Raw genomic sequence first — 26,386 nt, 5'->3', positions numbered from 1 at the left:
TGATTTAACACCAATATTCACATCTGTATGTGATTAATACCCATAGTTCACATCGTCATGTGATCAACGCCCAAAGGGTTTACTAGAGTCAATAATCTAGTTCACATGGCTATGTGATTAACACCCAAAGAGTACTAAGGTATGATCATGTTTTGCTCATGAGAGAAGTTTAGTCAACGGGTCTGACACATTCAGAGCCGTATGTATTTTGCAAATATTCTATGTCCACAATGCTCTGCACGGAGCTACTCTAGCTAATTGCTCCCACTTTCAATATGTATCCAGATTGAGACTTAGAGTCATCTGGATTGGTGTAAAAGCTTGCATCATTGTAACTTTTTACGACTGGCTCTTTTATCACCTCCATAATCGAGAAACATCTCCTTAGTCCTCACTAAGGATATTCTTGACCGCTGTTCTAGTGATCTACTTTTAGATCAAAATTGTATTCCTTTGCCAAACTCAGAGCAAGGTATACAATAGGTCTAGTACACAGCATAGCATACTTTATAGAACCTATGACTGAGGCATAGGGAATGACTGTTCATTCTTTTCTATTTTCTGCCATGGTCGGGTTTTGAGTCTTACTCAACTTCACACCTTGCAACACAGGCAAGAACTCTTTCTTTGACTGTTCCATTTTGAACTACTTCAAAATCTTGTCAAGGTATGTACTCATTGAAAAATCTTATCAAGCGTCTTGATCTATCTCTATAGATCTTGATGCTCAATGTGTAAGCAGCTTCACCAAGGTCTTTCTTTGAAAAACTCCTTTCAAACACTCCTTTATGCTTTCCAAGAAAATTCTACATTATTTCCGATCAACAATATGTCATTCACATATACTTATCAGAAATGTTGTAGTGCTCCCACTCACTTTCTTGTAAATACAGGCTTCACCGCAAGTCTGTATTAAAACTATATGCTTTGATCAACTTATCAAAGCGTATATTCCAACTCTGAGATGCTTGCACCAGTCCATTGATGGATCGCTGGAGCTTGCACATTTTGTTAGCACCTTTCGGATCGACAAAACCTTCTGGTTGCATCATATACAACTCTTCTTTAAAAAATCCATTAAGGAATGCAGTTTTGACATCCATTTGCCAGATTTCATAAAATGTGGCAATTGCTAACATGATTCAGACAGACTTAAGCATAGATACGAGTGAAAAACTCTCATCGTAGTCAACACCTTGAAATTGTCGAAAACCTTTTGCGACAATTCTAGCTTTGTAGATAGTAACACTATCAGCGTCCGTCTTCCTCTTGAAGATCCATTTAATCTCAATGTCTCGCCGATCATTCGGCAAGTCAATCAAAGTCCATACTTTGTTTTCATACATGGATCTTATCTCAGATCTCATGGCCTCAAGCCATTTTGCGGAATCTGGGCTCACCATCGCTTTCTTCATAGTTCGTAGGTTCGTCATGGTCTAGTAACATAACTTACAGAACAGGATTACCGTACCACTCTGGTGCGGATCTTACTCTGGAAGACCTACGAGGTTCTGTAGTGACTTAATCTGAAGTTTCATGATCATCATCATTAACTTCATCACTAATTGGTGAAGTAGTCACAAGAACAGATTTCTGTGATGAACTACTTTCAAATAAGGGAGCAGGTACAGTTACCTCATCAAGTTCTACTTTCCTCCCACTCACTTCTTTCGAGAGAAACTCCTTCTCTAGAAAGGATCCATTCTTAGCAACGAATGTTTTTGCCTTTGGATTTGTGATAGAAGGAGTACCCAACAGTTTCCTTTGGGTATTCTATGAAGACGCACTTCTCCGATTTGGGTTCGAGCTTATCAGGTTGAAACTTTTTCATATAAGCATCGCAACTCCAAACTTTAAGAAACGACAGCATAGGTTTACTGCTAAACCATAGTTCATACGGTGTCGTCTCAACGGATTTAGATGGTGCCCTTTAAAACATGAATGCAGTTGTCTCTAATGCACAACCCCAAAACGATAGTGGTAAAACCGATAAGAGACATCATAGATCGCACCATATCCAATAAAGTGCAGTTACGACATTCGGACACACCATAACATTGTGGTGTTCTAGGTGGCGTGAGCTGTGAAACTATTCCACATTGTTTTAATTGAAGACCAAACTCGTAACTCAAATATTCGTCTCCGCGATCAGATCGTAGAAACTTTATTTTCTTGTTACGATGATTTTACCACTTCACTCTGAAATTCTTTGAACCTTTCAATTATTTCAGACTTATGTTTCATCAAGTAGATATACTCATATCTGCTCAATTCATCTTGTGAAGGTCAGAAAATAACGATACCCGCCACGAGCATCAACACTCATTGGACCGCATACATCGGTATGTATTGTTTCCAATAAGTCAGTAGATCGTTCCATTGTTCCAGAGAACGGAGTTTTAGTCATCTTGCCCAAAAGGCATGGTTCGCAAGCATCAAATGATTCATAACCAAGTGATTCCGAAAATCCATCTTTATGGAGTTTCTTCATGCGCTTTACACCGATATGACCCAAACGGCAGTGCCACAAATAAGTTGCACTATCATTATCAACTTTGCATCTTTTGGCATCAATATTATGAATATGTGTATCACTACGATCGAGATCCAACAAACTATTTTCATTGGGTGTATGACCATCAAAGGTTTTATTCATTTAAACAGAACAACAATTATTCTCTGATTTTAAATGAATAACCGTATTGCAATAAACATGATCAAATCATATTCATGCTCAACGCAAACGCCAAATAACATTTATTTAGGTTCAACACTAATCCCGAAAGTATAGGGAGTGTGCGATGATGATCATATCAATCTTGGAACCACTTCCAACACTCATCGTCACTTCCCCTTCAACCAGTCTCTGTTTATATAACTCCTGTTTCGAGTTACTAATCTTAGCAACTGAACAAGTATCAAATACTCAGGGGCTACTATAAACACTAGTAAGGCACACATCAATAACCTGTATATCAAATATACCCTTGTTCACTTCGCCATCCTTCTTATCCACCAAATATTCAGGGCATTTCCGCTTCCAGTGACCATTTCCTTTGCAGTGTAAGCACTCAGTTTCAGGCTTTGGTCCAGCTGTGAGCTTCTTCGCGGGAGTGACAACTTGCTTGTCATTCTACTTGAAGTTCCCTTTCTATCCCTTTGCCCTTTTCTTGAAACTAGTGGTCTTGTCAATCATCAACACTTGATGCTCTTTCTTGATTTCTACCTTCGTCGATTTCAACATCACGAAGAGCTCGGGAATCGTTTTCGTCATCCCTTGCATACTATAGTTCATCACAAAGTTCTACTAACTTAGTGATGGTGACTAGAGAACTCTGTCAATCACTATCTTATCTGGAAGATTAACTCCCACTTGATTCAAGCGATTGTAGTACCCAGACAATCTGAGCACATGCTCACTAGTTGAGCGATTCTCCTCCATCTTTTAGCAATAGAACTTGTTGGAGACTTCATATCTCTCAACTCGGGTATTTGCTTGAAATATTAACTTCAATTCCTGGAACATCTCATATGGTCCATGACGTTCAAAACGTCTTTGAAGTCCCGATTCTAAGCCGTTAAGCATGGTGCACTAAACTATCAAGTAGTCATCATATTGAGCTAGCCAAACGTTCATAACGTCTGCATCTGCTCCTGCAATAGGTTTGTCACCTAGCGGTGCATCAAGGACATAATTCTTCTGCGCAGCAATGAGGATAAACCTCAGATCACGGATCCAATCCGCATCATTGCTACTAACATTTTTCAACACAATTTTCTCTAGGAACATATCAAAATAAACATATGAAAGCAACAACGCAAGCTATTGATCTACAACATAATTTGCAAAATACTACTAGGACTAAGTTCATGATAAATTTAAGTTCAATTAATCATATTACTTAAGAACTCACACTTAGAAAGACATCCCTCTAATCCTCTAAGTGATCACGTGATCCAAATCAACTAAACCATAATCGATCATCACGTGAAATGGAGTAGCTTTCAATGGTGAACATCATTATGTTGATCATATCTACTATATGATTCACGCTCGACCTTTCGGTCTCCGTGTTCCGAGGCCATATCTGCATATGCTAGGCTCGTCAAGTTTAACCTGAGTATTCCGCGTGTGCAAAACTAGCTTGCACCCGTTGTAGATGGACGTAGAGCTTATCACACCCGATCATCACGTGGTGTCTGGGCACGACGAACTTTGGCAACGCTGCATACTCAGGGAGAACACTTCTTGATAATTAGTGAGAGATCATCTTATAATGCTACCGTCAAACAAAACAGAATAAGATGTATAACAGATAAACATCATATGCAATCAAAATATGTGACATGATATGGCCATGATCATCTTGCGCCTTTGATCTCCATCTCCAAAGTACTGTCATGATCTCTATCGTCACCGGCACGACACCATGATCTTCATCATCTTGATCTATATCAATGTGTCGTCACATGGTCATCTCGCCAACCATTGCTCTTGCAACTATTGCTATCACATAGCGATAAAGTAAAGAAATTATTTGGCACTTGCATCTTATGCAACAAAGAGACAACCATAGAGCTTTTGCCAGTTGCCGATAACTTCAACAAAACATGATCATCTCATACAACAACTTATATCTCATCACGTCTTGACCATATCACATCACAACATGCCCTGCAAAAACAAGTTAGACGTCCTCTACTTTGTTGTTGCAAGTTTTACGTGGCTGCTACGGGCTGAGCAAGAACCGTTCTTACCTACGCATCAAAACCACAACGATAGTTCGTCAAGTTGGTGCTGTTTTAACCTTCTCAAGGATCGGGTGTAGCCACACTCGGTTCAACTAAAGTGAGAGAGACAGACACCCGCCAGCCACCTTTAAGCACGAGTGCTCGTAATGGTGAAACCAGTCTCGCGTAAGCGTAAGCGTAATGTCGGTCTGAGCTGCTTCATCTCACAATACCGCCAAACTAAAGTATGACATGCTGGTAAGCAGTATGACTTGTATCGCCCACAACTCACTTGTGTTCTACTCGTTCGTATGACATGTACGCATAAAACCTGGCTCGGATGCCACTGTTGGGTTACGTAGTAATTTCAAAAAAATTCCTACGCACACGCAAGATCATGGTGATGACATAGCAACGAGAGGGGAGAGTGTTGTCTATGTACCCTCGTAGACCGTTAAGCGGAAGCGTTATGACAACGCGGTTGATGTAGTCATACGTCTTCACGATCCGACCGATCCAAGCACCGAACGTACGGCACCTCCGTGTTCAGCACACGTTCAGCTCGATGACGTTCCCCGGACTCCGATCCAGCAAAGTGTCGGGGATGAGTTCCATCAGCACGACGGCGTGGTGACGATGATGATGCTCTACCGGCATAGGGCTTCGCCTAAACTCCGCGACGATATGACCGAGGTGGAATATGGTGGAGGGGGGCAGCGCACACGGCTAAGGAACGATCCGTAGATCAACTTGTGTGTCCTAGGGTGCCCCCCTGCCCCCGTATATAAAGGAGCAAGGGGGGAGGCCGGCCGGCCCTAGGGGGCGCGCCAAGGAGGGGGGAGTCCTCCTCCTAGTGGGAGTAGGACTCTCCTTTCCTAGTCCCACTAGGAAGGAGGAAGGGGGAAGGAAAGAGAGGGAGAGGAAGAGGGAAAGGGGGGCCGCGCCCCCTCCCCTAGTCCAATTCGGACTCCTCAAGGGGGGGGGGCACGCCACCTCCTGGGCTGCTGCCCTCTCTCTCCCCTCAGGCCCACCGAGGCCCATTACTTCTCCCGGGAGGGTTCCGGTAACCCTCCGGCACTCCGGTTTTCTCTGAAATCACCCGGAACACTTCCGGTGTCCGAATATAGTCGTCCAATATATCAATCTTTATGTCTCTACCATTTCGAGACTCCTCGTCATGTCCGTGATCACATCCGGGACTCCGAACAAACTTCGGTACATCAAAACTTATAAACTCATAATAAAACTGTCATCATAACGTTAAGCGTGCGGACCCTACGGGTTCGAGAACTATGTAGACATGACCTAGAATTGTTTCCGGTCAATAACCAATAGTGGAACCTGGATGTTCATATTGGCTCCTACATATTCTACGAAGATCTTTATCGGTCAAACCGCATAACAACATACGTTGTTCCCTTTGTCATCGGTATGTTACTTGCCCGAGATTCGATCGTCGGTATCCTATACCTAGTTCAATCTCGTTACCGGCAAGTCTCTTTACTCGTTCCGTAATACATCATTCCGTAACTAACTCATTAGTTACAATGCTTGCAAGGCTTAAGTGATGTGTATTACCGAGAGGGCCCAGAGATACCTCTCCGACAATCGGAGTGACAAAACCTAATCTCGAAATACGCCAACCCAACATGTACCTTCGGAGACACCTGTAGAGCACCTTTATAATCACCCAGTTACGTTGTGACGTTTGGTAGCACACAAAGTGTTCCTCTGGTAAACGGGAGTTGCATAATCTCATAGTTGTAGGAACTTTGTATAAGTCATGAAGAAAGCAATAGCAACATACTAAACGATCGTGTGCTAAGCTAACGGAATGGGTCAAGTCAATCACATCATTCTCCTAATCCCGTTAATCAAATGACAACTCTTTTGTCCATGGCTAGGAAACTTAACCATCTTTGATTCACGAGCTAGTCAAGTAGATGCATACTAGTGACACTATGTTTGTCTATGTATTCACACATGTATTATGTTTCCGGTTAATACAATTCTAGCATGAATAATAAACATTTATCATGAAATAAGGAAATAAATAATAACTTTATTATTGCCTCTAGGGCATATTTCATTCATGCAGAGCATCTAAATTAATTAAACCATACATTGAAACTATGTAAAACATTTCAATGCGAAAACAAATGCGATCATAATTGCAACCAAGTTAACAACTGATCCAACGGCATAATGATACCAAGCCTCGGTATGAATGGCATATTTTCTAATCTTTCTAATCTTCAAGCGCATTGCATCCATCTTGATCTTCTGATCATCGACGACATCCGCAACATGCAACTCCAATATCATCTTCTCCTCCTCAATTTTTCTTATTTTTTCCTTCAGGAAATTGTTTTCTTCTTCAACTAAATTTAACCTCTCGACAATGGGTCGGTTGGAATTTCCGGTTCAACAACCTCCTAAATAAATAAAATCTATGTCACGTTGGTCGGCATAATTGTCATAAACAATAAATAAACCAATAGTTATGAAAAGTAATATATACCACATCCGAATCATAGACAGGACGAGGGCCGACGAGGGCGGATACCAAAACCATCGCACTATATAAGATGCAATAATAAAAGTAAGAAAATAATACAAGTATCTATCTAAACATACAAGTAAGAATATTTTTCCTTTCAGAAACAAGATAAGAACAAGAGGCTCACCACGGTGGTGCCGGTGATGTGATTGGCGCGAGTGATCAACGGCGGTGAAGACGGGGACAGGGTGTGACGTACCGCTAAATCTAGACAAATATTAAGGAAAATGAAGCTTGGAGAGGAGAAAGCTTAAGTAGTGTGGCTCGGGCATTCCATCGAACACCTTGTGTGCATAGGAGGTGAGCTAGAGCACCACCAAGCCCTCTCCCCCTCGGCGGCCAGAAAAAACAGAGCAGTGTGCTCTGCTCTTACGCGAGGGGGTATATATAGGCATATCATTGGTCCCAGTTGGTGGCATGAACCGGGACTAAAGGGCAGCCTTTGGTCCCGGTTCAAGCCACCAACCGGAACCAATGGTGGTGGGTCAGGAGCGAGACTCATTGGTCCCGGTTCGTCCCACCAACCGGGACCAAAAGGTCCAGACGAACCGGGACCAAGGGCACACGTGTCCCGGCCGGCCCTCGGGGCTCACGAACCGGATCCAATGCCCCCATGGGTCCCGGTTCTGGACTGAACCGGGACTAATGGGCTGACCCGGCCTGGACCTTTGCCCCATTTTCTACTAGTGTCCACTATGGACTATATACGGAGTAAAATGATTGAATCTACACTTTAAAATGCATCTATATACATCTGTATGTAGTTTATAGTGAAATCTCTAAAAAGACTTACATTTAGGAACGGAAGAGTGTACATGCATTAGAGTTGTTAAGAAAATAGGTGTTTTACTTGTATCTTTATAAAGGTACATCGTGTCGTGTACCGTGTCTTCCACCATGAGGGACACAATCATCATTCCATCCATTAAATGGCTACATGCGTCCTTTGGCAATCAGATGACTTAATTCCAGGTGTCTCCATCTCTTATAAAATGAGACTGGCGCTCCTGTTGCATCCCTATTCATATCTTATTCGGTTACTCCTTTACTCGTGTGATATCTCTATGACTCTATGAGGGAAGAGTGAGTAGGAAGGAGTTAGTAGTAAAATAGATCACTTTTGAACCAATTAGTTAAGCCTTGACGCTAAGACCCAGACCATGTCACGCGTCCTCAACCTCTTCCATACCCCCTTTGGAATGAGCGGCGTCAGGAAGAGATACATGGTGCACGCCCTTTCCCCATCAACGTGTCATGTGGCATCAGTCAGCTTCTTTGTGTGCGGTTGAATGAATAGTGTGCTACACAGTACAGAGATGAGCCACACAATTACTAATCCAGAATAGCAAACCGCGTGTCACTGTGACGATCGCTAGCCGGGTTGCGATCATTTGGCCCTTCACGACACTGTGTTTGGTCAGGATTAGCTAGAGGCAGTCTCTGAATTCTCTGATTGGAAACGCTCGTCTGCCAGGAGTGGGACGGAGAGGATGCTCTGCTGTATGAAGATAGGCACGCAATAATGAACTCAATATAGGAAATCTATCGTGTATCCAGCGTCACAGTGAAGGATGTTGTTGGCTGGTTTGTGATGCTTTGGTGTGGCTTCGCGGGACTGCATCTTATCGGGATTACCTAGAGCTACCTAATTTCATAATTCTATAGCGCAGGAACAATGATCGGGCTATCCTGGAAAGCTAAACATCGCTTCAAGCAATAATTTTTTACATTTGAGACCTTTTTCACTAGACTGGCAGGATTATAAGACCCAACTTCCCTTCGCTAGTCCAAATTAAGAAGGTTGATGCAGCGAACAATAATAAGTTTATGAGAACATTATCATAACCGAAGTAGCAGGAAGAATGTTCAGAGAGCTAAACCGACCTGTCGAATAAATCAAACTCTACAACAAACTGGACATCAGTAGTTCGGTTAAAAAAAATGGACGTCAATGGCTAACAACAAAAGCCCATAAATGCATATAATAATGTAGGTTCTTTATTGTCTTTTCGGAAGAAAACAGAATTAGGAATGATTATGCTAATGAAAAATCAAATTGTTTCAGTTATCATTATGAATAATCCGATGTGGCTGAATACTGTAATCAGTTCCCTCGACTGTTAGTATTTGAGTTCTTGTAGTTTTGTCTAATAGAGTGATATTCTCGAATATTTTTCTATATCTCATAAGAAAAACAATTTATGCGCACCATCTAGAATAATACCAAACCTACATATTTTTAGATAGTTAGCTTTTGTGTTATATTTTACGACAAGTAGATTGTCGTCGCTTAGGATCAACACTCGGGGTGCTTTTAGTTCCTCCATAGTGGTGTCCTTTTGACCGAAGACTATTTAGCTAAACTTAACTCAAACGGTAGTAAACTTCATGCATTCTCCAAGCAAGAGAAGACTATTCAACATATCTTTATTAATTGCCACTTTTATTATGGCTTGGTTTATGGTATGGATAAGCATTTAAAGTCAATACATGTCATTTCTCATGCATTATCTCTGACATTATTTTTGGCGTCCCACCTAGTGTCACACCTGCCCATTGCTCACACCCGATGACACCTAGGCCCCACTACCCCTAGGCCCACGCAAGAGGGAGTTACCGCTGGCGCGCAACCTTTGATACGGTTCTCCCCCACACCCTTCTACGCGTCCACATGATTCTTTTTTGAGGATCAATGTTGCCGCATTTATTTAATCGAAAGCGTTCGGAATCTAATCCGAGATTACATCAAGCACACAGTCTGGGATAACCCCCAACCAGATTCTTAATCTTTCTAAGAAGGTGTGCAGAAGCACACTACATGTAGTCGATCTCTCTCATCCCACTCGATTTCTTCCACCTCCATAGAAATTCTAACTTCCAAAACACATTTCACATGGTGTTGTACTAAAGCTATGACAATTAATATGGATAGGAAGGGTACATGTTTAGGAGTGAGAGCATTAGTGGTTTATGCTTTTGCATCATAGTCTACCGCATGACAAACTATTTTGTTGCGGTCTTTGACCATGCAATATATGTCGTGGCGTGGTGGGTACATCTCAACGGTTCCATGTAAGTTCATTAATAATTTTTGTGTGTGTGCCTCTTTCTGTCCAAGAAAATTCAACCAACAATCATTTCTTAAACAATCATGTCTTAAGTTGCATATATGACATCTGTCGAGAATGATTTATATCTTACACATGTTTTGTAGTTTTTGTTAACTTAGTTCGCATAAATTGCACCAAATTTATCTGCCGCAATCTTTAGCTGGAGGGTGGGTTTCCATATGTAGGTGTGAGAGGTGGAGAACTCGGTGGAGAAGGGCGCAATCAGGCCAGAGTCTCTTGCTGAGTCTTTAGTCAACATTACTTCCTCTATTTATATGCATCTAGACTCTTAAATATCCTCACCTCTTGCGACTCTTCTTTGCTACTATGTGCTATAGATATATGAATACATGCTTCTCTTGTTCTTTTTCCCATGTGAGGCACAAACTCGATCCTCTTGGCAAGTGTGGATAACTGCCTTAGATGCCCATGCATCGGCTAACCTTTACTTCTTCGGAATGAGCGACATCAAGAAACATGTTGACCGTGCCACTATCTGAGTTGGCCGAGTGAGAAAATTATTTATGGCACATTTGAAAACATATAGAATACTTTGATTCCTCCGTGGTAAGGCGGTTTGTTTCAGCATCTGGAAACCATGTAGAATGGGAGGCCCATCATCTGCTTCTACTTTCTATTAGTAAAATACCCCGTGGCCAGAACTATGCTAGCCATCTTCTTGCTAGATTTGGTCGCCGGAAAGTTTGAACTGTGGTATGTTTAGGATCAGGCCCTGAAGAAATTTTAGGCCTTCTCCTTTGGAATTGTAATGTGACTCTTACTTAATCAATACAATCCCCTTTACCCCGCAAAAAAAAGGATGATGAAGGGCGGCAAGTCAAACGGTTCAGTCAAGAGGCTTTTAGGGAGCCGAGCGTAATTTTCTTAGTTTTGGGTAGCTCGTGATATCATGTTGGGACAAGTGTCCCATCGATATGCTATGCGTATCTCCCAATGTGTGTACGGTCCTTTGTATGCCTTTCTTGAGTTGAAATGTACACATCGGTTTTTCTTTTGATGAAATGTTACATATCATTGAATACACATGTGAAATCGAAACTCTCCTTTGCGCACTGCACTCGGTGTCACACATTCCCATTTCAAACCCTCTAGCAATGGATAATTCGAAAGCGAGACGGGCAGTACGAGGAACTTGTATCTTCTCTCCCATTTTCACAGCCTGGTACCAACAACGATTCATAATTTGTTTTTTGAACCCTCTTCCTAGACATTGTGATAGAACATGTGTGTGCTGACTGTTGACACCGCGGCCCCACAATCAGTATACGCAAGTCCCCTAGCGTGGCGGGCCACGCGTCGCGCGCTCACAGGCGCCACACCGTCTCCCTCCTCAGGTCGCCGACCAGGAGCCCCCTCGGCGGCCCCCTAGCGCCACACTCGCTTCCAGGCTCACACCCGATGACACCTGGGCCACGCCGCCCCTGACCCCACGCGCCAGCGAGCCGACGCCCGTGCGCGCAGCCTTTGACGCCCACACCCTTCTCCGCATCCACCCACCCACCCACCCGTCCCCCACTCCCGCCGGCCGCCGCAGCCAGGGCAAGACGCCTCCTCCCCACACCCGATCTCCCCCCTCCCTCCCCACCCCCGCCCGAACCCGCGCCATTTCAAACCCCGCCCAAACCCCCGCCCCGAGCATGGCCGACGCGCCGCCACCGCCGGGGCCGCCCGCGAGCTCCTCCGATCCGGCCCCGCCGGCGGAGCCCGGCGATCCGCTCTCCCTCTCCCGCGGCTACCTCTCGCTCCGCCAGGCCGGCCCCGCCAGCGAGGAGGAGGCGTCGCCAGCGCCCGCGGGGCCGCCCGACGAGAGGTGCAGGGCGATGATGGAGGTGGTGAGGAAGGACAACGGGGCGGGCGGGGAGGAGGGCAAGTGGAGGGTGTCCAAGCTGGTGGTGGAGCACAACCACGGGCTGGGCGCGGCGCCGACGGGGGAGGCGGCCTCTTCCGCGCCGGAGCTCGGGATGGAGTTCGACTCCGTCCACGACGCCAAGGGCTTCTACTACGGCTACGGGGAGAGGGCCGGGTTCAAGGCGCGCACCGGCTCCAACCGCCGCTCGGCCGGCACGGGGGGCATGATCATGCAGCGGTTCCTCTGCTGCAGAGGCAATTACTCGTACAGGAAAGGTAATAAAGCCAAGGATTCGGACCCCGCCAAGGAGGTGGAGGATGGCGCTGCTGGGGGAGGGGAAGGGGAAGGGAAGGTCGAGGCCCCTAAGAAGAGGGGCCGAAAGCCCGGGAAGAAGAGCACGCCGGTGATCGAGGTGGAGAACTCGGTGGAGAAGGGTGTTGCAATAGCAGGCGCAGAGAATGGGCAAGCAGTGCCTAGTACGAAGAATTTGGGGAGAGGTGGGGATAAGAAGGATGTTGCGGAGAAGGATGTCGAGTCTGTCGTCGAACTGGAGGAAGAACATGTTGAGGTGGAGGATGCCGCACAGGATGGTGCCCATGACCTCGGTGACGGCGACGATGCTGGTTCTGATGCGGGTGAGGGTGTAATGGAAAAGGAGGTGGAGGTGAAGGAAAAGAGAGGGAGGGGGAGGCCGAGAAAGGCTGTTACAGAGGGCAATGCCCTGCAGGCATGTGTGTCGACGGACCTTGGTGTGACGGCGTCGCAGTGCGCTGTTGATGAGAGAAAGAAGATACTTAATAAGTATCTCTCGAAGCGACAGAGCAGACCTGCCTCAGGCAGACCCGCCAAGGTAAATCACTTCCACCTCGCTGTTAGTTGTGGCGGAGATAAAGAACGTAGCATAATTTGCAATACTGTATTATGTGGACTGTGGACTGTAGAACAGAATGTAAGTAGGCATCAGTGCTACAATGAGGCTCACGTACTTGCTCATTTCAGAAACAAAGGTTATATACCTGGCACATCAATATTTATGGGAACTTACTAACGTATGTTGCATATATCAGGACATAAACATAAGTTAGAATGTTGAAGTGTCTGGGTAATCAGCCCTATATCAACTGAAAGTAATCGTAGATATAATATTGTATGATCCTTTGCTTATTTGGTAAGTATGTGTTCTTCTCCATTTTAGATTGTCTCACGCCAAGCTTTGGCGGAAAGGCGTAAGAGAGGCGTAAGAGAGTTGTATCTTTGTCTTGAGGTCTCTCATGAATGTGGAAATTAGTTGAATGAACAAGCATTAACTTGCTTCCATGTATTAGTTTCTTTCAGAATAAATGTGAAGCTTCTCTGTGACATTTATCTCATTATTTTTATGCTTTCTTGTTCTTGTTCTTGGCAGCCGTTAGAAAGGCGATCGAAACGTCTTGAGAAGCAAAATCTTCAAAATGAAAAGAAGGTAGCGTACAAAATATTCAATTATAATGAATTTTTTTTACCTTTTCTCTGCAGTTGTTGCATAGGAGATAATTGTTTGAGTTTTATGTATGAATCTTTTGAGATAATACTTTTCTTTGGTTACTTTACATGAAAAGGGAATAATGATTTCTGTGAGTTTACACCATTTTTTCCATATGAACTGCTATGCTTGCGTATTATTGTACTCCCTCTGATCCATATTACAAAGATGTACTAAAGCTGTGACAAGTAATATGGATTGGAGGGAGTATTTGAATCTCCCATTCACTTTAATACGTATGATTGTTTGCCCTTTGTCCAGCCTGAGAGTAAAGAATATGAAATAGTTGAAGCGGAACAGGATCCAGAAACTGAAGTAGTAGCTGGGCCTGGAGGAGAGCCAAAAGTTGGTATGGTTTTCCTGAATGAAGACAAGGCTTACGAGTTTTATGTCAGCTATGCTGGAACTGCAGGATTCAATGTCCGAAAAGGATGCTCTGAGAAAACAGCAAATAATGTTACGAAATCTCGGGCTTATGTATGTTCTAAAGAGGGATTCCGCCCTAAAAGTTTTACTGCCGAGCCAAAGAAACAACGAGCAGAAACAAGAACTGGCTGTGAAGCACACATGACTGTTAAAATCACTACTAGCGGCAAATATGTAGTGACAGAGTGTGTGGCCGATCACAATCATGATCTTGAAGCTCCTGTGGTGGACATTCAGATTCTGAGATCACAGAAGTTATTAGCAAAGTTACAGCAGCCTCCAGATCCACCAAAAGTTGTTTTGATACCAAATGACTATAAAAATTATGTTAGGACAAGGCACACGACGGATATGCAATTGGGCGATGCTCGGGCAATTTCTGAATATTTACAGAGGATGAAAGGCGAGAATCCTTCATTCTTCTGTTCCATTCAAGTGGATGAAGACGACCAATTCAGAAATGTATTCTGGGCAGATGTTAAATCAGTGATGGACTTTAACTACTTCGGTGATGTAGTATGTGTTGACACAAGGTATAGCATAAGTGATTATTGTAGGCCTCTGTTGTTGTTCATTGGAGTTAACCATCATAAGCAGCCAACCATATTTGGTACAGCATTTATTTATGATGAATCAGTCGAATCCTTCAAGTGGTTGTTTGAAACTTTCAAGTCTGCTATGAGTGGAAAGCAGCCAAGAACAGTTTTGACTGATCGCTCTACAGCAATAAGCGATGCAGTTGCTTCTGCTTGGCCAGGGACTGCTCATCGCTTCTCACTGTTGCATTTGTATCAAAATGCCACCAAGGTACTAAGCGATACATTCCAAGGGTCGGAAACTTTTGCCCATGATTTTAGTCGGTCTTTGTATGACTATGAGGAGGAGGGGGACTTTTTGTCTAGCTGGGAAATCCTCTTGGCGAAGTACAATCTGAAAGACAACGAGTGGCTAAGTAAATTGTATGAGGATAGAGAAAGATGGGCTTTGCCTTATGGGCGTGATATATTCTGTGCAGATATTGCAGCCACACTCCGAAGTGATAACATGGATGCCATCCTGACAGGTGTTCTCAAAACAGAAATAGATCTTCCATACTTCTTTAGCAGATATGATAAATTTTTAGAGGAGAAACGTCTAGCTGAACAAGAAGCTGACTACCTTGGAGTTCAAATGACACAGAGGGTACCACCTCTGCGGTTACTTTGGCAAGCTGCTAATACATATACCCCTGCACTGTTTGAGCTGTTCAGGTTAGAATTTGAACTGGTCTTGGCCTGCATGGTTTATTGCTGTGGTGAAATTGGACCAATATCCGAGTATGAGGTAACTGTCAAAAACAGACCTCAAGTTCATTTTGTTAGATTTGACTCATCAGAATATATGGTCCTTTGTAGCTGCAAGAAGTTTGAATTTGTAGGCCTTCCATGTTGCCATGCACTGAAAGTTCTTGAGATAAAAAATATTAAAGAACTTCCACCACAATATATTTTGAAAAGATGGCGAAAGGATGCTCAGAGTGAATCTCCAAAGGAGAACTTCGGTTTTGCTGCTGTGGGTGAAGATCCCAAGTTCACGGTGTCTAAACGGCACAATTCGCTGTATCGAACTTTATATAAAGTGGCAGCAAAGGCTGCAGAAAACATTGAAGGTCAGAGATTTATGGAGAGCCAATATGATCAGCTCCTGGAACAAGTTGAGCTTCTTTTGCAAGCAAAGTTGCATGACAAGCCTTCCTTAAGCACTATCATGAGAAGTCAACAGCCAAATTTGCCTCAGAATGATACCAGCAACAGTGAACCTCGCAGAGCAAGTAGTAAGAAAAATAAAAATGTAGAGAATCGTCGGCAGCAGCAAAGTCCTCTTGAATCAAGTAAAAAGAAAAAAGGTAGACAAGGTATGTTCATCACCTAAGCTGCTCCATGCTGGATTGAACATGATGAATGTCTTATCTTATTAAGCTGTTGCAGGTCTAGTGGAGCCTGAGGAGGCTGAACTGCCACTTAGGGTTCTTGCTCCCACAATATCGAATGACATCCCAAATCACATGAGTACTCCAACCAACCAGTTCCTTGCTCCAAGTCATCTGATGCAGGTGAAACTTATCTCTTTTCCATAGACCCCTGTTTTGATGAACAGATGAGTGAAGATGATTATCATTATAGTTTGTACGTCTATAGTTTCAGTCTGATATATTATAGCTTTACCAAACAGGCACCATATGTTACACAGCAATTTGGTCTTAATTCTCTTCAAGGATTTTCTGGCATGTCGCCATTTGGGCAGGTAGTGGACATGTTTTTTATTTCTTGAAAAAAAATACAATTTGTACTTTGCTCTCACTGCAAATCGGTGTGTCGATAGATGCAGGAACAATCACCTGTGCATCTTCAGCAACCTCATCTACAACAACCACCCTTTCATAGCGGTCCACAAATGCACCAGGTGATTCTGCATTTTTGCACTATATGTTTGGTTACACCCGTGTTGTCCTTTCCAAGGGATTTTACTCCACTTATTTCTTCAACAGTTGCTAGGGTAGGACTTTTAGGTGAGCATTGAGTTCATATCCATACATACCCCTCTAGAATAAGTTCTCTCCATTGGAGATATTCATGTAGGTGATGTTGTCGGTCAAGTGACTCTGTAATCAGCATTACATCACATGAGCTCATTCGAAAACTTTCTTGTTGGCTAATTTTCTTAAGACGGCAAAATGATGACATCTAGTTTTCGTGTGTTTTGGTGCAGGCTCCCCCTCCAGATATCCAGTCATTGCAGTTTCTTAGCAGCAATCCTCAACTGGGCCACCAGACCACGGATCAAGGCCAGTACACCATCCCTGTATGGGATTTCCTGTGATGTAGCATGTGTTTATGCCAGAATGTAGAAACCCAACCATACTAGCTGTAAATTATGTAACGAAAAATAATGTAGAAACTGAGCTGTCCTCCCTGGCCCACCTTGTTTATATTAATGAAAATATGGGGCACTGGTAAAACCTGGACCGAACCTTTATACTATGGGTGAAAAGCTTACGCCGTGTTGAAAGCCATAAAAATGCATTAGTTTTTTTTTTTTGAAATACTTGATGAGGCAAGGCCAGGAGCTCTCCCTTTTTCATATATAAGAGGAAAGTTGCCTAGTTAACTGAGGGAAAACTGGGCGAAAACTAGAATACATAAAGTAAAAGCACAAAAAGGAAGACTAGAGCCTGGAGTTAAGGTTTAGATGAGCATATTCAGACGGCATGCATAACATCAAGGAACATTGTCTGGGGCTCTGGGCCAGATACAAGGGTGCTGAATCCCAAAACTACCAGCCGCTGGTCATGAGCAAGGGATCATGGGCTATCATTAACAAGTTTGCCATTTTGTCGACGCCCATCAAAGTGTGGATCGGAAAGAGGCTTATCGTACATATCTGAGGTAAGCCTTAATCTTGTTCTCTGTGATCTCATCTTTGTTCATCTCCAGCATCTGAGGTTGTAGGCGGCTGCCCGCTAAACACCAAAGCGGGAGCCAGCTTTTTTAGCGGCCACCGCGCACCGCGCGGTTGCCCGCCTCGGGCCGCTTGATTTTTAGCGGACAGTGCGGCAGCCCCGCCAGCAACCAATCGTTCTCATGCCAGTAACATTCACATTCAGAACTGCAGAAGCACCTATACTGTGTGGAATGCGTCTATTTCCGAAGACTCTTCTGCCAGCTCTAGTGTCCCGTGCCCCCTGAAGATTTTCCGAACGATTCCTCTGTTTGCCTCGCTAGCTCCTCAACAGGCTAATGCATCACTTTCTTCCAACCCTGTAGCTCATGAGGTTCTCAATCAAGTGAGGACTGTAACTGTTAGTTTTGTGAACACTGGTATACATGCAACTTTTTCTGTCCAAGGAAACCCCTTTTAAGTCTGCTTTTTCAGCCTGCCCGCTGCCCCCGCTGAATGTTGCCAATCAAGTGCCATATGTGCTTGGCCATCTCGCTGCTGGATATGGACCTTGGGATCATGGTTTTGGCTTGGCCCTAATAGGATATGGCACTTCAGCCGTGACTCTGAACTCCACAGTGACCGGCCCTCGTCACTCTGTAGTTATAACTGAAACTGGACAAGAGATGGACACTCCGATGGAACTCACACAATGCTGATCCTAGCAGCCTGATGGATGATCCTGATGTTTAGCTTATTCAGGAGTCAGGATGGTGCTACTGACTCTTACAGGGAACTAGCTCCTAAGACGTCGACGCGGTTATGCGGTGCGTCTGCTGGAGCCCGCTAGAGTAAACATGGTCAACCCAGCAGCAGCTTTGCAGGCTTATTTGCGGGACGGTGCAGCGGCCTAGCAGGATATCCCATCACCTTGCAACATCTCTTCAAAGGCCTACATTAACCTAAATTTTGCTCGCTTGTCCGTCGGGATATTGCAGGAATCGTTCTTATTTTAGCATTGTCCTTGCAGAATGCACATTATTTCAATATTTTGAGATCTAAAGAAACGCAGACCAAAGCTATGCTTGTGCTTCTAAGATGATCTTTTACAAAGAACACATGCTGTTGGCTGAGCTGAAAGGAACCAGTCTACCGAGTGCAACATGTTAGTGACCATTTGGTTGAAAAAGAAGCATGATCTATTGATGTTATCTTGTGCTAAACCTGCAAGGCTGATTTTTTTATCTCAAATGCTGATGTGACATTGATAAGGGGTGGGCAGTGATCTCCAATTAAATTTCGTTTCGTGCAAAGTGAAGACTGTAAAATTTCAATCATTTGACAATACTAATGCAAATGGTTGAACCAAACTTCTCTCAAGACTTTCCGATGAGCAATTGGGGCATTCCTTATAATTATTATCATTTACTGCTCACTATCATAGGTTAAATGACTGAGAGAGCAAGCGAGCCGTATGACCAACAACAGAATATAACTATCTTCAGGCAGGCTGATTCCTTTCAACTCAGCCAAATGGTTATCTCGGCAAATTCAGTAGAAGGTTTGAGTAAATGGTTATTAAACATATGCCACTGCAATTCTTTAGTGATGGACCAAGTATGTGCATAGTTTTTGAGGGATGGTATATCCATAATAGTACTTTTTTAACCGAGTCTGCTAAGATGTAAATATATCTCTTTCGCAAGAGTTGAGTCATTGCGGTAACGATGGATGGCAGTTCATTGTGAAAGCTTATGGCACGTTGAAAGCCATAAAGAATGCAACTGGTGGTGGTTGTGACAGGGGAACGGTATTGTCTGCGCGGAACGCACTTTAGTTCCAACAAATAAGACATGCTTTTGACTTTGTTGAAAGGGATCAGTCTACTGAGTGCAAATTTTAGTGATAATTTGGTAGAAAAAAGAACACAGCCTTTGACTCGTATGTACTCCCTCCGTTCCAAATTACTCGTTGTGGTTTTAGTTCCAATTTGAACTAAAACCACGACGAGTAATTTGTAACGGAGGGAGTACATCATATATGTTGTGTTAATCAATTGACAGTACTAATGCAAATGGTCCAATACAAACTTCTCTCAGGAAACTTTCTAATGTGCAATTGGTGCATTCTGCCTAAACTATTACCAGTTACTGCTCACTATCATACGTTAAATATGCGAGACAGTGAACAAGCCATATGCCCAGCAACAGAATAGAACTATCTTCGGGAAGTTCAGCAGTAGGTTTGAGTAAATAGATCAGGTATAGTCATAGTTTTCGAGGGATGATATATGCATAGTACCTTTGTGATGGAGTCTGCTGAGCTATAAATATATCCTTTCGTGATGGTTGGGTGTTGCGATAACGATTGGTAATACTCCCTCCGTCCGGGTTTATTGGGTCCAGAGACAAGATCGGCAGGACCAAGAAACCTAGTAACGGGCCTTGATTAAGGTGAAAATTTGCGGTGTTTAATTGTGACATACGTTTTGGTAGCCACGTAATTTAATGCACACTCTAGGTAATCCAGCCAGCAACCCAGAGTTCACGCGCATGCTGATGCATGGCCGCTAGTATGGCCAATCTGAAGACTACGAGAAGCCCATGCGTCCGTTTATGTCGCTGCACGCAATGGACTAGTTAATTTTCCTCGGTCCTTCGGAACTGAATGAGTTTGATTCCAAGAAAATTAATTAGAAGGGCCTTATAAATCGGGACGTACTATTGTGGCTGAGAGGCCTAAGGCTGGTCACAATGGGGAGGAACTTAGGAGTAACATCACACACTTCAATACAACTTTGCTTATGTGGCACATATTTAATGAAGAGAGAGGTGCTTGTGGTAACTAGCTAAGTTATCGGAACATCACACACTCCAAGAAACAATGAGTCTATAACCTAATAAATACATCGTTGCATGACACCACATAGATGTTCCTACCAACTATGAAGGTTGTAACATAGTCTAGGGAAGTGTGTAATTACTAGCTTATGTTCTTGCCCATTGTGACCAGCCTAATAAACCCGGACGGAGGGAGTAGTTGATAGCGGAATGTCGAAAAGAAGTCGGGTTCCTTATTGAGCGGTAATATTTAGCTTATCCCTTGATTTGGTTTTGACTGAAGAGGTAACAAGCATGACTGGACGAATATCCAGCAGCTCGGAAAATAAACAGAACTTTAAGAAAAAAATTGGACGTTTGTGCTATAACCAAATCCAACTGAATGAAAAGCGCTGAAGTTCAAGCCTTCAACAAACATGCAGATAATAAATGGCATAGCTGCCGCGCCAACTATTGGAATATGAATAGAGTTCAACCTCTTACATTTATTGTTCTCTACCATGTCCTAGTTCTTATATAAGTAGTTTTCCTTGCTACCTTCTTCTCAAGAATTATAACTGAATGCGCCCAACACTATTGCTCAAGCACATTGTGGGGAAATGGTTAGGAATGACAGGCAACAGGAACACTGGAATTGTTATCTTCTTTTTTAGAGGAACTGTCACGAGCTGTGTCTGAAGATTCTGGAGGCTACAAAGCCCACCAGTAGTCAAAGCAACAGAAGATGACAAACAATCGTTACCACCAAACACCAACACAGAACCCAGATGACAATGAAGGAAAACCTCAGTCGTTCCCGTAGGAGCGCGGAAGAAGACGCTTCGCACAACAATGCACAACCGCACCACCGCACTGCATACATGCTCGTCGCTGAAGAAGAAACAAACCAAACCCATAAATAAGAAGGTTTGGGAAGCCTTGATAATGGTGGCGAAGAACACATACCTCAACACCATGCACCGGCCGGAGCATCCAACACATTGACGAGCACATTGATCCGGGCTCGCCACCCCGACATCCTACCGGTTCTGGAGCTGCCGTTCTGACTTTCACCCTAGTTCCGAGGTTACGCAACATCCGGACCGACCACTTCGCCTCCCAAACCGCTAAAACAGACACCCTGTCACCGCACCACGATGTTTCCCCGAGCCACTGTTCTCGCTTGCTCTCATTACACTGCCTGATGCAACGTTATCTTCCATGGATGTGTAGTATCTTTGTGAATGAGTCTGTTAAAATATAAGCATATCTCTTCCGTGATAGTTGCATGACAAGCCTTCCTTAAGCACTATCATGAGCATAGTTTTAAATAGCGCGCTATGGTTCTTAGCGGCGGCCCTACTTAAAATGCTATAGCGCGCTATTTAAAATGTTTGCTTATGTGATTGGACCAAAATCCCTTAGCGCCTTTTTCAAAAAAAAAAATCCCTTAGCATATGACCTCTTCTAAACACTATTGCATGCTATAGCTAATGATCATGAGAAGTCAATGCACACGGCGAATGTCACCTCTGATGCCTTGCTTCGGTCGTGTCGGATGACTGCCCATTGCTGTTGGATTGCTCTCCCATGCCGTCGGTCCACAAACGATTCCACTTTGAGGACTACTGGCTTCGGTTGGACGGCTTCCACGACACCGTTGTTGTGGCCTAGAGCTCGGTGCACGACGACGACCCCTTTTGGCGGCTGGTCAAATGCCTACAGGCCACTGCACGCCGCCTCTCGAGCTGGAGCACCAAGTCCACGGGCAACATTCGGGACGAGCTCACCATATCCCGTGAGCTGATCTTGCGACTTGTCGTGAGCTGATCTTGCACTTTGACAAGTCGCGTGAGGACCGAGCGCTCTCGCCACCGGAGGAGTGGCTGCGCAAGCAGCTCAAGCTCGCCTACCTCGGCATGGCTTCCATGGAGCACACGATCGCTCGGCAGCGTGCCCGCATCACGTCTCTCAAGGACGGCGACACCAACACGAGTTTTTTCCACCGGTAATGCTCCTTCCGTCGGAAGAAGAACCGTGTGCACAACCTTGTTGTGGACGGGCATGTGCTCTCTGACCACGAGGAGATGGCAAACGCTCCATTCATGCATTTTGATGGCTTGTTGGGCACCGCCGTCGACCAGGACTGCACCCTGGATCTTTCCCAGCTCATCGTCCCTAGTGACCTCGAATGCCTCGACGCGCCCTTCTGCCAGGAGGAGATATGGGAGGCGGTCAAGTGCATGCCGGCACGCAAAGCGCCCGGACCGGACGGCTTCACCGCGGAGTTCCTGCGCGCTTGCTGGAGCATCATCCGGTAGGATGTCTGGGACGTTTTCGAGCTGCTCTACGCTCTGCGAGGGCGCGGGTTCAGTAAGCTTAACCAGGCGTTGTTGACCCTGTTGCCCGAACGCGCGGATGCCCACAAGCTCGGCAACTATCGGCCGATATGCCTCATTCACATAGTGGCCAAGATCTTTGCGAAGGTCCTGTCATTGTGCCTCGCCCCAAAGCTCGACACCCATGTCAGTCGCAACCAAAACGCGTTCATTGCCGGACGTAGCCTCCAAGACAACTTCGTTCTTGTCTGGCAATCCCTCAATATGCTGCATCAACTTGGCACGCCCAGGATCATGCTCAAGCTCGACCTCGCGCGCCTTCGACTCCATCTCCTGGCCCTTCCGCTTTGAGGTGCTACGCCAGTATGGGTTTGGGGACAGGTTCAGGAAGTGGCTAGCCATCTTGCTGTCCTCGGCGAGCACCCGTGTCATGCTCAACGGTGTTCCCGGCCCGCCAATCTGGCATCGCCGCGGACTGAGACAGGGCGATTCCACCTCCCCGCAGCTCTTCGTGCTCGCGGTGGACACACTTGGGAGGCTGATGTGTCGCACCCTCCAGACAGGCATCCTCCAGCAGCTGCATCCCCGGCGCGCCATCCCGACAATCTCTCTCTATGCCGACGACATGATGCTCTTTTGCCATGCCAATGCCGTGGAGATTTCCGCTGTCAAAGGCATCCTCGACGTGTTCGGCATGGCGTCCGGACTCCGGGTGAACTACACCAAGAGCTCGGCCACGGTGATACACGACGACGATTCGACGACGAGGCTGTTGAAGCTGCTTGGGTGCCTGGTCGTGACCCTGCCGGTCACCTATCTAGGCATTCCGCTCACCATCTGCCACCCCTCCGCGGCCCAGCTGCAGCCCCTCGTCGACATGGTGGCCGGCCGGCTCCCTTCTTGGAAGGCATGGCTGGTGAACAAGGCTGGACGGCTGGCGCTCGTCAAGTCGGTCCTCAGCGCGATTCCGATCCATCAGCTGCTCGCACTCGCGCCACCAAAGAAAATCCTGGAGCAGTTTGAGAAGATCCAGCATGGGTTCCTTTGGGCTGGCCGCATTGATGCTCACGGTGGACACTGCCATGTGAACTGGCGCCGGGTATGCCGCCCGCTCGATTATGGCGGCCTTGGCATCCGAGACCTGGAGCGCACGGGGCTCTCGCTACGTTTGTGTTGTCTATGGCTCGCCCGCACGGACGCCGGTCGAGCATGGCAGGGGCTGGACCTGCAATTCACTCTGGAGGAGCGCGCGCTCTTTTACGCTTCCACGACCATGGCCATTGGGGACGGCATGACCGCCTTGTTCTGGGAGGATCACTGGCTCGGCAGCCAATCCATCCGCGCCATTGCGCCCAGGCTCTTTCAGTGCATCCCCAAGCATCGCAGGAAATCACGAACAGTGGCGGAGGCCATGGACGGCAACCGATGGGCGCGTGATATCCAAGGTCTGCTCAGCCTTCCCGAGATCGGTGAGTACCTGCAGCTCTGGCACTTGGTGCAGCAGGTCGAGCTGTCCAACGTGCCGGACAAGCTGCTTTGGAGCTGGACCGCCAATGGTGCATACTCTGCCCAGTCTTGCTGCCGGACAACATTTCAGGGAGCGACGGGCTGCCACTCTTCGAAGCTGATTTGGAGGAGCTAGGCACCTCCCAAAGTGAAGTTCTTCCATTGGCTGGCATGCCAAGACCGCTGCTGGACAGCAGAGCGACTCACTCGCCGTGGCCTACAGCACCACCCGCGGTGCCTCCTGTGCGACCAAGAACCGGAGACGATCAGACACTTGATGCTCACATGCCCATTCACCAAGCAGACATGGCATGAGGTCCTATCTTGGCTACGCTTGCCAGCGCCACCGCTCGAGCACGACGACTCGTTCATGGACTGGTGGCTGCGTGCGAAGGAGTCCATGTTGAATAATGGTTTAAGCGTATCAATCACCGTAACATGGTGACCTGCATATATATGTATTGACATGTCTTGGAGTACAAGGGTTCCGGTGGTTACAATCTAACCATACGGGAGAGATATACAAGGGAGGGAGATAAGGATAGAATACAAAGATAAGTTAACTAACTATCTCCTAACAATACCCTTGTATGATATAATGCGCTGACAACAATATTGGTTAACACCCTCCCTTAATCTGAAGGCCTCAAGTTCAGATTACGCTTGAATTCCTCAAACTGTTTTGTAGCCAAGGCCTTTGTAAAGCCATCTGCAATTTGGTCTCTAGAAGGAACAAACTGAATCTCCAGTTCCTTGCTAGCAACCCTTTCTCCGACAAAGTGATAATCAATTTCAATGTGCTTGATTCTTGCATGAAAAACAGGGTTAGCAGAAAGATATGTCGCACCAATATTGTCACACCAAAGACATGGAGTTTGTGTATGACGTATCCCAAGCTCCTTGAGCATAGCCTTAACCCATATAATTTCTGCTGTAGCATTAGCCAATGCCTTATATTCTGCCTCAGTGCTGGAATGTGACACAGTTGCCTGTTTCTTTGCACACCAAGAAATCAAGTTGGGGCCAAAGAAAATAGCAAATCCTCCTATGGACCTCCTGTCATCCAAGCATCCTGCCCAGTCAAAATTGGAGAACGCACTAACAAGAGTAGATGATGACTTGGTAAATGTTAGTCCAACATTCAGAGTATGTTTCACATATCTCAGTATACGTTTAGTAGCAGTCCAGTGAGCTGAGGTAGGTGCATGGAGAAATTGACACACTTTATTAACTGCAAATGAAATATCAGGCCTTGTGAGTGTGAGATACTGAAGTGCACCCACCAAACTCCTATACTTAGTGCCATCCCCCTGACTCAAGGGCACACCTTCTGCAAGAGAAAGTTTTTCTGAACTAGACAAAGGTGTCAATGATGGCTTACAACTCTGCATCCCTGCCTTGCTCAAAAGATCAGTAGTATACTTTTCCTGAGAGAGATGAAGACCATCCTCTTTGTTCGGCTTGACCTCAATTCCAAGAAAATAATGCAAATCACCAAGATCTTTAAGAGCAAATTCAGAATTTAAATCTTTCAAAAGAGCCATGACTGCTGCATTAGAGGAACTTGTGACAATGATGTCATCAACATAGATGAGAACAAAGATAACTGTGGCATGCTGATTGTAAATGAACAAGGAAGTGTCAGACTTGGAGGGAACAAACCCAAGAGCCTACAACTTAAAACTCAAGCGAGAATACCATGCTCGTGGAGCCTGTTTGAGTTCATACAGAGATTTGTCCAGTCGAGAGATATGAGATGGCTTGTGTGGATCTACAAACCCAGGAGGTTGTTTCATATATATTTCCTCTTCCAAAACGCCATGAAGAAACACATTCTGTAAGTCTAGCTGACGAAGACTCCATCCTCTGGATACAACAATGGAGAGAACAAGGGGAATAGTGGCAGCTTTAACAACCGGACTAAAAGTGTCCTCATAATCAAGCCCATACCTTTGTTTGAACCCTTTTGCAACCAAGCGTGCTTTGTAGCGATCGATAGTGGCATCTGACTTTTTCTTGATGCGAAACACCCTTTTGCAGTCAATCACATTGAGACCTGGACGAGAAGGAACAAGATGCCAGGTAC

At 45.3% G+C, this 26,386-nt stretch overlaps 1 protein-coding gene across 2 annotated transcripts; it reads left to right on the top strand.

The window, feature by feature from the left end:
• The first annotated feature begins 12,001 nt into the window (after positions 1-12,001).
• Positions 12,002-17,217, top strand: LOC123113496 (protein FAR1-RELATED SEQUENCE 5). 2 transcript variants are annotated; one of them, XM_044534736.1, is made up of 7 exons: positions 12,002-13,121; positions 13,677-13,733; positions 14,055-16,104; positions 16,187-16,311; positions 16,431-16,502; positions 16,581-16,661; positions 16,968-17,217. In XM_044534736.1, exons 1-7 carry the CDS (start codon positions 12,060-12,062, stop codon positions 17,076-17,078), a joined length of 3,558 nt encoding a protein of 1,185 aa, XP_044390671.1. In that variant the 5' UTR covers positions 12,002-12,059; the 3' UTR covers positions 17,079-17,217. The 2 variants fall into 2 exon arrangements, with proteins under 2 accessions (XP_044390671.1, XP_044390670.1); XM_044534735.1 differs by having other exon boundaries at positions 12,004-13,121; positions 14,055-16,113.
• The last annotated feature ends 9,169 nt before the right edge of the window (positions 17,218-26,386 follow it).

Source organism: Triticum aestivum, chromosome 5B (assembly GCF_018294505.1).
Source record: "Triticum aestivum cultivar Chinese Spring chromosome 5B, IWGSC CS RefSeq v2.1, whole genome shotgun sequence".
Lineage (NCBI taxonomy): Eukaryota > Viridiplantae > Streptophyta > Magnoliopsida > Poales > Poaceae > Triticum > Triticum aestivum.
The sequence above is the reverse complement of the archived record's forward strand: the minus strand, read 5'-3'. Positions and strand labels throughout refer to the sequence as shown.